The sequence below is a fragment of the Patiria miniata genome, unplaced genomic scaffold (assembly GCF_015706575.1).
Source record: "Patiria miniata isolate m_02_andy unplaced genomic scaffold, ASM1570657v1 HiC_scaffold_10, whole genome shotgun sequence".
NCBI lineage: Eukaryota > Metazoa > Echinodermata > Asteroidea > Valvatida > Asterinidae > Patiria > Patiria miniata.
The window spans coordinates 3,160,133-3,175,202 of NW_024037048.1; the positions used below are offsets into that span (position 1 = coordinate 3,160,133).

General features: G+C 40.4%; 1 protein-coding gene across 2 annotated transcripts; it reads left to right on the forward strand.

Annotated features, from left to right (window-relative positions):
• The first annotated feature begins 27 nt into the window (after positions 1-27).
• Positions 28-11,265, forward strand: LOC119735559 (RING finger protein 37-like). 2 transcript variants are annotated; one of them, XM_038209312.1, is made up of 4 exons: positions 28-132; positions 4,344-6,085; positions 7,178-7,297; positions 9,591-11,265. In XM_038209312.1, the coding sequence occupies exons 2-4, from the start codon at positions 4,489-4,491 to the stop codon at positions 9,806-9,808; spliced, it is 1,935 nt and encodes a 644-aa protein (XP_038065240.1). In that variant the 5' UTR covers positions 28-132; positions 4,344-4,488; the 3' UTR covers positions 9,809-11,265. The 2 variants fall into 2 exon arrangements, with proteins under 2 accessions (XP_038065240.1, XP_038065249.1); XM_038209321.1 differs by having other exon boundaries at positions 102-120.
• The last annotated feature ends 3,805 nt before the right edge of the window (positions 11,266-15,070 follow it).

The window sequence follows — 15,070 nt, forward strand, 5'->3', positions numbered from 1 at the left end:
GAGCAAGAAGTTGGCAAACATGAAACTACAGAGGGCGGTATATAATATTATTAAGACAGTCACTGATCCCCTTGGCCCTAGCTAGCTGCTTTTGCATGTGAAAACCAACCAACCGCAGATGTTAGTTTCCAGGTAAATTTTACAAGAAATACTGAACTGAGCGAGCTCAATTATTGCTCAACGAAGGAAGCGGGAAGAGTTTACTATATCCGTAACATAAATGGTCAACTCTCCTTTATCTGTTGATAAAACTCTGTCACCTGGTCACACATGACACTAGCGTTGTTGTGCCCATTCTTGAAAATCACGCATTCTCGAGAATGGGCATGCACATTCTTGAGAATGTGCAACTGGATCCTTGCTCAATCTTGGCAAAAAATAACTCTTCCAGATTGAGCGCACATTCTCGAGAATGCGCGACAAGATAACGGTCTTGTCGATGCCGAGCACCGGCTGCGCTTGGCAAGTCTAGCTGAATCCTCGTTCACTGATTCTCAATAATTATACTGTTGCAACGCAAGGCTCTGAAAAGTAGAGTGGATATGATAAGTAAAGGCGTATTAATATGGGGGGGGGGGGGGACCGGGAAAATATAAGAGACATAATAATACTGAATACAGGTCAACTCGTACGCGAACCAACTCGTACGCGACCAACTCGTACGCGGGTCAATTCGTACGCGAACCGACTCGTACGCGGACCGACTCGTACGCGGACCGATTCGTACGCGGACCAACTCGTACGCGGACCAACTCGTACGCGTGAGTTTAGACGATTGGTTTAGCTCACATGGACAGATGTTTTGACAATGGTGACAATTAATTGACTGACAGGTACATTGATTAAAAAAACACGAAAAATGCAACTGGTACATCGTTGCATTAATATATGGATTTAAATTTGACGTGACAAGGCTACAGGTATGCACAAAACGATACAACACTCGTCTAACTACAAAAATCAGTTACTTTATTATCATCATTCACGGGTTCACTCCCAATCACACACAACGGTCACACATTGAACTACGGACTACCCGTCACACTATTCACAGGTATGCACAAAACGATACAACACATGTCTAACTACAAAAATCAGTTACTTTATTATCATCATTCACGGGTTCACTCCCAATCACACACAACGGTCACACATTGAACTACGGACTACCCGTCACACTATTCCCAAATTCTTCCCAACCATGCCAACCCAATCCTCGAAACCACTCCTAAAACGGCCCGCGTACGAGTTGGTTCGCGTACGAGTTGGCTCGCGTACGAGTTGGCTCGCGTACGAGTTGGCACGCGTACGAGTTGGTTCGCGTACGAGTTGTCTCGCGTACGAGTTGACCAATCCGCGTACGAGTTGACTCGCGTACGAGTTGGTTCGCGTACGAGTTGACCTGTTTCCATAATACTAGTGCAAAGAATTCTGATTTTTGGGATAATAAAAGCGGGGGGGGGGGGGGGGGGGGGGGGGGGGGGGGACGTAAGAATGAAGAATGTGAAGAATGAGAATGAATACTGCGACATCCCATAGTGCTAATGCTATTTCCCATTTAAATTGCCACCAATTTATTGTTCACATCCCACCATAACGTCGCAGAGCTGGATTCTATCTAGTCAAAAGAGCAATTTTGGCAGCTTCTGGACATCGTTTTTTTTTTGTGGCACGCATATGATACATGCAGGGACTTGTAACTTGTCTAGCCTAAACAAAGCACTTCCCAGACTAGTTCCCAGTCCTCCGTTATTACAAAACTTCCCATAGTGGGCAGAAAAAAGCAATAATAACAGGTTTAATTTGATTCAAATTATCGTAATTATACGAGTACAGAAGCATAGCACATTTTCTTTCCTCTTTATATGAATTGTTTCCCTTTTAACCGCTATACAATTCATTTAACATAATTATGTCGTGCAATGTTTGTTAAGATTGGGCAAAATTCATAAATTGTGCACGTGATATTCCCAACCAATCTTAAGAATGAGCGCTCATTCTTAAGAACGCGTGCTCGTTCTTAAGAATGGGCGCTCATTCTTAGAATGCGCGCCCATTCTCGAGAATGTGCATGCCCATTTTCGAGAATGCGTGATTTTCAAGAATGGGCACAACAGCCCCATAAATGTGGCCTATTTACTGGACTGCCTCCGTAAACATAGGCCACACATCCACATGTACATAAACGTGTCGACTTTGCCAAATGTTGATTTTCACATTTAGGCTTAGTTTGTAGGATTTTTTTGCTTTAGAAGCATACTCACCCTCTTTATAGGCTAGTCAGAAAGTGCTGCCTTTTTCAGATGTCTAATTTTTGAGAAATTTCATGTTGAAATTTTGATATGCAAACGTGTAAAAATGAATCTGGAAATTTCACGAAAAATATACATCTGAAAAAGGCAGCACTTTCTGATTAGCCTATAAAGAGGGTGAGTATGCTTCTAAAGCAAAAATAAACTACAAACTAAGCCTAAATGTGAAAATCAAAATTTGGCAAAGTCGACACATTTTTTGTACATGTGGATGTGTGGCCTATGTTTACGGAGGCAGTCCAGTAAATAGGCCACATTTATGGGGCTAACATGACACATGACTAGTCCGAGTAACTTGGACCCAACTTATCGCCTTTTTTTAACATTTGGACATGGTCTGGCGATATCGCCAGACCATGTCCAAATGTTAAAAAAAGGCAATAAGTTGGGTCCAAGTTACTCGGACTAACACATGACTGGCAGTGGCATATTTATGTCATTGTCATTAATGAATATTAATATTAGGCAGTGGATATTTTCCGGGGAGAGCAAACCTTCAGTAAACGTTAGTTTGCCGGATATGCACTGAACATGCGCAGTTACTGTTTTATGGTACTTAAACATTTTCCGGTGACAAATTTTAGTCTGGCTCCATGCCAATATTATCGTTGTATTTTTGTATTTACAAGATGGGAATCAGACCATTTTATAATTTCGGACTTTATTTCCCTTTAAAAAAAATCCTCCAGAGCCACAAATCTGAAAAAGAAAAAGTAATACTCTGCAATAAAATGTTTGAGACATATTATTAAAATAAAAAAAGAAGAATATTCTTATTTATTTGGGGATGGGAAAAAAAAACACCTTAAAATAGTGGCGGGGATCAGGATTCGAACTCGGGACATCCCACTCATTAGAGCTATAGCGGAACCACTGCACCGACTGTGCTACACAACTGTGATGGGAATTTAATACATCTTATAATTCAGCCCTATCTTAAAGAGTACAGCGCCCTCTGTTGATATGGATTGCCGCCGGCAAACCTTTAGTAAACGTTAGTTTGCCGGCGTTACCTCCGGCAAAATATACACTACCAAATTATTATCAGCACTGATCAAAATGAGTCTGAAATTGGTTTCTCTAGTATTATTAGATCTTGTCTTGACAAGACTTTTGTATTAATGTAATGCGCCTATCAATTGTTTCCCCCCTCCAGTGGCATAGGATCTGTCAGTGTCATTCCAAAGAAATTCAAGGTGAAAAATGGGAGCCCATATCAACACGAATGTAGAAATTTCGAAACTTCAGAGATATGAACGAAGCGTGGCTATGTATATAGCCACGTTTACTGGTCTAAGTTAGAGGTAGCCCTACAAAAAGGGCTGTAAATGGCTCTCTTTAGCGATCGTGTAGTGTGGGGGCCCGTTTCCTATAAGAGAACAAAATCCACTTTTAATTTATTTGACTTACCAAAACTAGTTGGCGACATTAAGAACAAACAGGTATGTCATAGATAATGTAGATAGAGGGTAGGGTTTTGAATTTTTTAGTGAAATTTGGGGGTGAAATGATGATAATATGACGGCACCAACCGTAAACCATGTACGAAAATTCCAATTTCTACCCCAAGAAACTATTCAAAATTACAAAAAAGTGTCATTAGAATTGAGAGAAGTCTGCTTTAGGTTGAAAAGTTATTTTTTAATGATAAAACACACCCTTGACTCTAATTTGATCAAACCTAAAGAGGGGCCCTACACTACACGATCGCCACTGCTTTTGACTTGTATCGCCTGGGTAGACATGAGTAAACCATTTGTGCATTCATTGTTACTGAATGAAAATAACAAAGAATATCCTCTGAGATACACGCAACGCATAAGGTCTTTTAAATAATATTTCTATTTCCGCCAAAACACTGCAGGTCACTAATCGGATTTATTATTTTTAATCAGTCAGACTTTTTTTTTTTCTTTTCTTTTTTAATAAAATAAGTAACAATGCACTCATCCTGGAGTTGCTCTCTTAATTTTGCATTTGCATATAAAACCTCAATAGGTATTTGTTACATTTACCTTTACTTTTTATTAGTTCACAGATCCAAGAGAGAGTCTTTTTTATGGGACCACATCTGCAGAACATCAGATCTGCACAACCTCAGATCTGCACATGCACAACCTCAGATGGCTTGAGGGCCTTCTTGAATGTTAAACAGTGAGATTGCAGTGGGCTGAAGATGGCTGTGAACATGTGCCGGCGGGACTTTGGTACTGTGGTCACCACAAGCGCAGTCAGTGCTGATGGGTATGAGGTGGAGAACCTACTGGGCAAGACAGACATGTGGGGGCAGCCTAAAGGCTTTGTGGCTGAGTGCTTTATCAAACCCCCGGTTGACGTCACATTCATGTTCCCCTTCAACTTGTGGATCCAGAAGATCCTGATCGACCCCAAAGTCGGGGGTCAAATGTCAATAGCAGTCGAGGTGTTTACTGCATCAGTGTCAATGCCCCCCTGCCAAGAAGACCGCAGTCAATCTTCATTGAAAGGCAAGACCAGGACTTCTAATTTGAACCAGAAGCCAAACTTGAGAAGCCAAAGTCAAATGCTGTCAGAGAAAGACAGTGCAGTGTTTTCAAGCATAGGAAAAGCTTTCTCAGTTGACGGTAAAACAGCATGTTTCTGTTTTGTCAATCACAGCTATCAGCCAATGTATCCTCAAATTGGAAGTAGTGATGCTCGTCAGGAAGATACAAAACCGGGTGTGGTCACAAGGTCTTTGCGTTACGCACAGCCAGGTGCTTTGACTAATGTGAGTCACGTCACGGTGCGAGTCAACCGGGCTGCAAGTGGATCTGTTGCAATCAGAAGTGTGCAGATATGGGGACAGCCTTCAATGGTCTGCTCCAAGCCATCTGTGCAGTGGTTCCTTCAAGTTGCAAAGCCTGTTGAAAATCCCGAGTTGAACAGAAAAAAAAGTGAACAAGTGGCAGGTTTAAAACAAAATAGGGCTTGCCGCAGTGCGGCTTCTTCAGGTAGGAAAACTCTTGAAAATTGTAAAAGAAATGTAGATCCTCCTGATTGCCCTGAAGAGTTCCTGGACCCTATTACCATTGAGATGCTTGTACTGCCAATACTGCTTCCCTCCGGCCACACAGTGGACAGTGAAACCCTGCGTAAACACGGCGAAGCTGAGGCCTTGTGGGGGCGCCCTCCCAATGATCCGTTTACAGGAATACCATTCTCAAAGAGCAGGCAGCCGCTTCCAAATGTGAAACTGAAGGAGAGACTCGACCGTTACCTGTTGAAAGGCGTCGGGAGTGTCGTTCCTTCAGCAAGGGATGTTGGCAGGTCTGGGGGGATGGCTTCTGGCAAGACCATCCCCACTCCAGCATCGCTGGTCAGAATGACAAATCAACAAAGCAAATCTTCTGGTAACACTATTTCAAAAGAGCTTCTGGACGCACAACCTGAGAAAAGACAAAAATTCCAAAGGTCAAGCAGACAATGCGGCACCAGCAAGACATCTACAAGCACATTTAGGATCCAGCCTGATCCCATTGAAATGGACACCCTCAGATCTGGAAGAGGTCCAAAGAGAAAACTTAACGACCACAGTTTGGATGAGAAGTTACTGAGCAAGAAAAGACCCATTTCTAGTATGCACAGAGAGCAAAAAGTATTGGAATGCGACAATAATTGGGCATCAGCACAATTATCCAATTCACTGCCATCATCATCATCATCATCATCAGTCGGAGCAGCAGCAGCAACAACAACAACAGCAGCAGCAGCAACAACAGCAGCAGCAGCAGCAGCAACAACAGCAGCAAGAGGTATAAGATTCAGACCAAACTTTCCCTTTTTGAGCTCAGCCAACAAACCAGCATTAAGTCTTAATTTGACTTTAAATCTCACTAATAGGTCTCTCTCAAAGACGGCCATCTGTGTAGGAGAACTGCAACTGCGTATTTTACGCAATCAAGCACGCATTGCGCAGTGTTGAAAATGTTCCAAAAATGCGTGCTTTTTGCTCGAAATGTGTTTGAACTACGATGCAGCCGATGCGCGTTATGCAAGTTGACGCTCAAAATGCCGATGCACGTGGCTGGTCTGTAGGAAATGATGCCATTTGAGAGAGCTATTGTTTTCCAATGATTGATAGGCAGTAAACCATTTGGTGTATAAACTCCCTAGGCATTTCATTTATGGGAAGCCTACTGAATCCTCCACAGTGCAAGGCAACATTGGCATATTTTTTGCACTCCGTCAAGAGGCATCAAGCCCCATGTAAAGCAATGGAGGCTTGGCTCCACCTCCCTCAATCCTGCAAAATGTTCCAAAACTTTCTGGAGGGATTGATTTGGGACGGCTACATAGGGTTTAAATAGTTAGTGTATTGTTTTTAGGCATTCACACTCATTAAAATACCACTAAAAACAGCTATTTTTGTTGTACATATGTACATGTACATGTAATTCTGACCTGTGCTTTCTTTTTCTCTTCTCAAACTTTTCAGGGATTTTGTTTTAACATTGAAAATGATTTTCCCTTTAACCCTAACCCTCAGGGTATTTTGGCTAGAAATCCTGCCAAACGCAGCAACATGCCACACTTGTCTAAGTGACAAGCCTGCCCAGAGTAGCAAGATCCATCAGGCCAAAAGTCTCAAAGCCAAACTGCCTCAGAGTCCGTGGTCCGCCGAAAGGAACAGGATACAACTGTGGCATTGTTCAATAGGATAAGCTCTCGTTGTTTCAGTACTGGCCGTTTATGAGCTGGTGTTGATAGCTGAATGCATCAAAGTGCACCAGACTTTTCCACCTGATGCACTGTGTTGCGTCTGACGGAACCTCTTATCTGTTAAATTAAGAATCATATAAATGTATCTTTATTTCATTTTCCCCGTATTTTTCTTCCTAATTCAGCTTCAAACAGTTCTCATGAGGAGTTGTTGTCTCAGAGTCTTGATACTGCACTGGAAAGTGCCTTGTCATCCTTACCATCTTTCAGCAAGCAGCCGACACAACCATCAAGCTATCTGGCAGGTAAGGCACAGAAGCACTCAAAATAGTTTGCTAGTACGGACTACCACAGACAGGCCCGGATTAAGTGTTTTGTAGGCCCTAGGCACCAGTGTTCCGTAGGCCCTACTCCGCCCTAGCCACCGACACCAAATTCAGCGTACAATGCACTGTACAAATCAAGCCAGGCCAAACTGGTATAGGTCCTAGCTCTAAAAGCCTGTTGGCACCAAGGGCGGCAATCGCTTCTCAAAAGTGTGGGGGAGGGGTGTTACAAACGTGTGTTTCCTGATCAGTGAGAACTAATTCGAGTGTGAAGCCTAAACAGTGTGGGGTTCGGGGCCCACTTAAGGACCCCCCCCCCAAAAATGGATTCTAGACGCTCTGTGGTGCGATCTGAGGCAATTTATGACTACTGGCAAGGCTTTAGCAAAAGATCCTCATTTAAACATCATTTTCGAGTTTGGAGTCATTGAAATGCTTTTCTGAGCTACAGAAGTAAATGTAGGCTACAATTATTTATGTAGGGACAAAAACAGTTAGGGGAACGACATGTCCCCCCGCCCCCACCGATCAATGCCCATGGTTGGCACCATGCTTCAGAACGAAAAGATTTACATGTAAATTGTATACGTTTGTACAGCAGGTAGACATAAATGCAGGCCCGTGTCAGTTGGTGAAATCGAAAATTTTGAGAGAGTCCCTGAAACTTTTTAAAAACTTTTCTGTGCGCGTGGTTGTGGTGTGGGTATATAACAGGCCTAAAAAATACATGTGTTTTATGGCACACTGCGTATTGTCGTAGGCCCCCCAATTTTTCTGGGCCCTAGGCACAGTGCCTACTGTGCCTATTGGGTAATCCGGAACTGACCCCAGACTGGGACCTCAAGTGTAAAAAATCATGCAAAACAAAATCAGGCCAACTTTACTCACACTGTAGCCAACAAAATTCTACACAATTGTCATAAGGCAAACACAAGGTCCTCAGTATTTCACCAGCCAAGTCTCAATTCAATTTGTAAAGGAGACTTTCCTTAAAAATTTTGCACCTGAGAGTGAAGCCAAGTGATTTCAATTTGAAGCCTAAGACTAGACTGGTACATGTTTAACTTTTTGAAAAGATTGACCATTCAGTATAGTCTGGTGGTACAACTATTGAAATGTGTATAAATAGATACCGAGTACCAGATGTTTCTTTGACATCGTTGATTGATGCAGTACTAAAATGGTGTTGGACTGGTTGTTTCATGTGCCAGTCTATTTTCTTGTGTTGCATGTTTTTACTATCTTAATCTTTGGGACTCTTATACACAGTATTGAGAGTCCCAAATTTGCAGACTAGGGACTACCCTGAGCACTCTTTGGATACATTTTGTGAAACCTTTTACATGTACATGGGATCAGGACTTCTACTGTTGAACAGCGTTTACACAGTGAATGTACTGGAGATGTGTTATGCTGTAAACAAGCTTTCATCATATTGTCGTAATTTTGGAAAAGATTTTACTCTGATATCCCCCCCCCATTAAAGGGAAGATACAACATTTGCAAACATCAAAAAACGTAATGATCAAATTATCACAAAATACCTTACTGGATTGTTAGGGAATGACAGTCCAAAGCATCCTGTAAAGTTGTGGCTCCTGGTGTGCTGGCATTTTCAAGAAAAACTGTATTTTTCCAACGCTGGTTGGCCGACCAGCGTTGGAGAAAACTGGCTTTTTTTCAAAAACTGCTCCTACTTTATCATATTTAGTTATTCCGCATTTTCTTTGCAATTGATTACACACCTGTGAAGAGGTACAAGCCTGCTAGACTGATTTTTTTACCTTACAATTCCCCAAAGTCTATAAATTCCTCTGTTTCATCTTAAGTGGGGTCAGGGAACCAGACTACAAGCAAAGAGTGAAACAAGTCATTTTAACAATATTTGCTATAGCATACTAATCCTCCAAATCCATTTATTTCTAAAAATTTCAGCAAAAGCAAATGTTGTACATTCCCTTTAATAGTCAGAACCAGGAAAAAATGAGGAAATATCAACAGACCTTCCTGATCAATTTTATCTGACCACATGGCACATCTGTTTATTTGTACATTTGAAAACGAAAAGTGAAAGAGTCTGAGAATGGCTTCTCATTACCTTAGAGTTAGACCATGTATAGTTATGATCACACAGTTTTTCTGGCCTTTTTAACCAGGACTTCTTTGACATGTCTTGAACCAGGTTGTTTCATGTGTTTAACAAGTGTATCCAGTTCTGACTTTTTAAGGTCCAGTAAACACCAGTTTTCTCTTTTTAATTTCTCTCTTGCAGATAATTTGTGCCACAAATGGTCGTGCTCATCGTGCCATAAAACACTAGCCAGAAGGGAGGGTTACCATGTCAACGGGCCCCTGAACATGTACACATTGCCGTGTGCCCATCTCATGTGCAGGGACTGTCTGTCGCCACGCGATGGAAAAACAAGCGGGAAATGCAGTGTTTGTGACAGGAGATTTCAGCATTCAGAAGTGACAAAAGTTCATGTGTAGAACCCTAGAAATCAACTTGGTTCGTCACTCTATTGATGCTTAGTTTTGTCAGAGTTGGGCTGTTTTTGGTTTTAGGGTGGGTTGGGGTTGGAGTAGCCCAACTATGAAGTACTGTCTAGGATTGACCCGCAGGAGCTAGGAACAACTACTATAGCCTTAACAGTCCTGAATCCTCAAATTTTAATACGATTTTGCATACCCCTAGGGAGTTAGGGTTAACAGTTCCTGAAAAAAACAATTCTCTTCAATTCCAGCACAGCGTTGCTTGAGCCTACTTTGTAAGGTTGCCCATGACTTTAAACAACACTCATCATGGGTGCATGATGAAACTGCTTTAATGTCATTGAAATGAAAATGGATTTTGACGTGCAGAGGGATAGAAGGTCTTTAAAGCCGCCCTCAGGTTGATCTTACAACACAGAACAGTCGACGATTGACTTTTGAGGATCAAGCTGCGCCTGAGCTACGACCGCCGGGAACATTTTCATGACCTGAGTGTAATGTGACGATATTAAAAGGATCGCCATGATCAGTCAGCGCTCACAATATCAACAGCCGCAAGAGTAGACAAATGTCAGCTTCTGCGCATCCGGATCATCTAATTGGATTATTGTGACATGAGCAACGTTGTGATTATTCTGTGCTCATCAGATGCCGCTTGTTCCATGATAATCATCAGACGATTTCTCAACTTTCTCAGTAATCAGACAGATTTCTCAGTCGTGGCGCAAGCAAATTACAGGTCAACCTGAGGCCGGCTTAAAGTTGAACAAAAGTATTGAACTGTGTAATTTTTTGTTATGCAATTTATAATTAAGAAAAGAATGGAATCATCGGACACTGTCAAAAAAGTGAATGTTTTTAAAATTGCACCAACCACGCTGTGTAATTTTTGATCCAAAATTTAATTAAGAATTCGACTAAAAAATTGAAATATTTCTTGTACCACCTCACTGATTTATTTATACCAAGATGGCTATTTGGCCGTTGGCACAACAGTTATTCAAGTGCATGACTTACCTTATTTAATAAATTTGAAGTATTTATTTATTGAAATAAAGGACAAAAACATATTTTTGTCACCTGTATGCAACATTTTTTTATATGAATAATTTGAATGTTAACAAAAATCCATAAATACCTAAGCCAGTTTACCCATTCCTATGCAGATAATGTCCCTCGCCGAAATCCCTGTCCAGGCCCCTGGCCAGTTTAAACATACATGTACTTTGTTTAAAACCAGCCAAGCACATATTTACTCCCTTAGTAAATTATGCAAGATTTTCTTCTGGACAATATAATGTAAAACACCCCCCAATACATGAACGGTTTTAGGTACATGTATATTGTGCATGAGTAAGATTACAACAGAGACTACAGTTGCAAAATAAGTAAGATAGCAGTCGCAATTCCTTTTGCTTTATTGACAAACAGGTTGCGTTGGATTTCTCTTATAACATGTAAATTAAAGGCCATTATATTTTTCTTTTTAGCAGGAGAACTATTCACCGACGCGATTTTCAGAAAGATGGTGCATTTCTGTTCATTTTTATTTTTTAAATGTATGCAAACAGTTTTGTAAGAAAATATCACATTCTCATCCATTCTTGGATGATGTTATAAAGCACACTATTCAGGGATGTAAGGGGAGTCTCACATTTTTGTCTGAAATCCGAGTATAGTATATTATAGTACATGTACATGTACACACATGCATGGTGACAGGATGTTACAATTTGAAGAAAAAAAACCTGAAATGAGACAATTGCAAGAGCCCTGACTATTGTAGGCACTTTGAGATTGCATTCTATGGCCACACATCGGTCTTCTTTTATCTACTCAAAAATGACAAAAGCTAATGGAAAAACATGGCAAAAATAACCCAGACATGACGCAATCACTTTAGAGGTAGAATATCAACCTCGTCCCCAGTGCTTACTTTATTTCCAACCGCGTTTCCAATAGTAAACCCTGGATAGGAAACTTTCTTCCTGTATCCTGATTGGATACCGCAATTGGCTAGTAATGGATTTTTATCGTGTACTTGGTGCTATATATTCACAACGTGCAGTACGTGTTTTCGCGATCATTCGTCCACGCCTTCTCGAAAATACTAATTTCCTTTCCAATTTGCTCATATTAATATGAAATATGATACTGCATGTTGTCTCGATAAGATCGTAACAGTTTGATTTAAAAAAACGTGTTTTTGTAACTCACGCCGTGCTCGCGCTGCTTCGACTGAATTGACTCTGTTTTTACCCCAGACACCGCATACAAAAACAAACGCTAATGTGTAAAGCATATCCAGGCACCAGACTGTTCCTCATTTGCATACGTGTGCAAAAATCTTGCACATGCAAATGATCCAATACCAGGGTGAGAGAGCAGGTAGTGGTGGGCGCGTACTGCTTGACACCCTGGGGACGAGGTTGGTAGAATATGTAACTTGATGAAGTGAAGCAAAATCCTTGAATTATTAAAAGAACAAAAACACTAAAAGCACACAGGAAAATATTTGTCACAGCTATTAAGGTTATGCTTCCTTAAAGTACAAAATTTATACCAAAAATTTCAAATATAGTACTTTTCGTTTAAGAGTATTTTTAACATGCATTCTTTATTTTATTCCGTCTTATGTAACCATACTACCATTACTATGTTCCAAAACGCAAAGTACAAGTCTAATAGATGAAGATTGTGGTGTATTTATCTACCCAAACACAATGAACATCAGACACAAGTCTAAACATTACAGGGTTCCTGTGGCATAAAAGCCTGGAAAAGTCATGGAATTATATTTTCAATTTCCAGGCTTGGAAAAGTCATGGAAATTTGTAAAAATGACAAAAGTCAGGGAATTTTGTGAGGACCAATTTATTTCAAATTTTCAACTTTGCACATTCATAATTTGGCATCGGAAATCTGAGTTTTATACCCGACAAATTTCGCTGATGCCACCATTTTGATTTTGAAATTCCTTTTTGCTTTGTTTTGTTGTTTTCATTTCTGTTGAGTGCTTTTCACGGAACAAGTTTTACAGTTTTGATCTGCATTTTGATGAACTAGGCCATGGATTTTCATAATTTGGTCATGGAATTATATTGTCCTAAAGGTGCAGGAACCCTGATATAAAAATTACACTGAATAAAACTATTATAGAACATATAGAACATCATTTTATAGAAAATATAGAACACAGCACACAAAAACATTACAGCCTGCAGTTATAAAGTTATTGCTACTGGAGGGATGTTCTGGTTTCTTTTAGGTTTTTTTTCTTCTTCCTATTTTACAGAAATGATAGATTTGCTTATCATATGCTAGTATATTTCACTTACAATAGTCATCCTCCACTCTCAACTAATACTACTTGCATAATCTATGCTACATGTTACAGCCTGCAGGTTTTTCTTTTGGTCAGCATTTGAAGATGGCACCATTTTGTAAGTAGACAATGTTATAGACCCTTTGTTCTGCAGCCATTTTGGAGGTAAAGCATTTATTCCAAAGGTATTTGCATGAGGGGCATTATGGCATGAAATCCCCCCAAAATGTTATTTTTGGATTGTTTACTTATCCTATTTCAAATGTCCGGTTGAAAGGAAACTAAACCTAATGTCTTTACCGTTCCTGAGAAACAAAAAACCTGGTTGTTTACATTGGACACGGCAGACATGTTGTGGCATACGTATTTCCAGCCCTGTCTATTCAAATACATTTACAATGTATGTTGTTTCTCACATGCCTGCAGAATGCAATATACTGGTGGAACACGCGAGTTAAGATTCACGACTAAAACCCAACGGCTCGATTTTTGAGAGTCAAATTTTGACCCCTGAAATTCGTTCTCGCAAGAATAACACAAAAAACGCAGTTTTTAAAAGACGGTGGACGTTTATAATACCCTACTTTTAACTGTTATTTCCAATAAACATCATTTCATTTAACACATGTTTTGTAGCCTAATTGGGCGCATTCCAGGATGAAATTCCCTTTAACATCTTGTGCATTCATTGTTACTGAATGTGAAGGATCTATAACATTGATTGGCGCTGGTCAACCTCATTAATGATCCTTGTTTAGCCAGCCTGTCATATCGTATGTAGCTTCCCAAAATGTTTGGGCCCAAAGCCTCTGGAAGCATTGATGCAATAGCGTGATGGTTGCCTAGATGGAGTCAAAAGCATCATTGGAGATGCCTTCAAAACCAGGATCCTCCAACATCTCATATTCATTCTGCTTGACGCGTGCATCTGAAGAGAAACAAAAAGAGATCAAAATGATACCAAACTACCTTGGGCCAAGGCAAAACCCAATAGATCCCGTGCACGGCAGACATCTTGAAGGTGCAGAAGTTGCTCAAGCATATGTGTAAGTAGACCATCACTGAATTCACCTTCAAGATGGCTGCTGTATGGAAAGGGTCTATCGGGAGGGGTTAAGATGAGCCGAGGTCTTTACCCATGACATTCCTCAACCAGCATAATGGAGGATGACAAGTTTTACCTCTTTTTAATTTAATTTTCAGGTTTAACAATTTGTAACGTTTGGTTGGTTTTTGGATGCATTTTTTAAAGTGCAAAACATCATCAGCAGGGTTTTGGCCCTTTCATCTTTCGTTCCTGTAACCATTTAATCTTTGTACATGAAAGTTATTTTCTAAGTACTTTTGAAAATCATGCTTTAGTTGTGATTTTGGAAATGTGCCTTCCGGAGCAGGTTCGGCATAACACATTCACACTGTCATGAGATCAGTTTAAAAAAACCTCTGAAAAACCAAAACAGATAAATATTTTAAGAAATTTCAGTTTTAGAAATTTATGGAAAATTGTCACGCCAAAAAAAAAAGGAAATAAAAAAGCCCTTTGTTGACCTGGCATTAAAAAGTAAAGGTTGTCGCCGCTGCTCCTAAAGCATAATGGAATTGCCACTGCTACATGAAATGGTTGTTTAACGATCAATATCTTGAAGCTATTACATCATGAAAGAGATATTGTTAATATTTAATTAACTTTCGATACAATATAGTCACCGTGCCGTCTTCCGCCAGAAAAAAAAACCACAATATATGGGGGAGAGCACAGTTGTGAAAGTAATATGTTCGATGCGTTACGAATAGGATACCTAAAAAATATGGACCTTTTCTAATTTTGGGGGTATGCACCTAGTGCTACCCCCCCCCCCACCCGGTACGGGTCTACCTTTGCTATTCTTGTTCTTGTCTTCCAGCTCTTCCACCTGCTTCTTCAAGTCTGACTT

What these genes read in the sequence shown, in the direction of transcription:
- LOC119735559 (XM_038209312.1), top strand. Translation starts at nt 4,489, where the DNA reads ATGGCTGTGAACATGTGCCGGCGGGACTTTGGTACTGTGGTCACCACA. An exon ending in AGCAACAACAGCAGCAAGAG is followed by an intron (nt 6,086 to 7,177) that starts GTATAAGATTCA and finishes TTCCTAATTCAG; the next exon opens with CTTCAAACAGTTCTCATGAG. An exon ending in ACCATCAAGCTATCTGGCAG is followed by an intron (nt 7,298 to 9,590) that starts GTAAGGCACAGA and finishes TCTCTCTTGCAG; the next exon opens with ATAATTTGTGCCACAAATGG.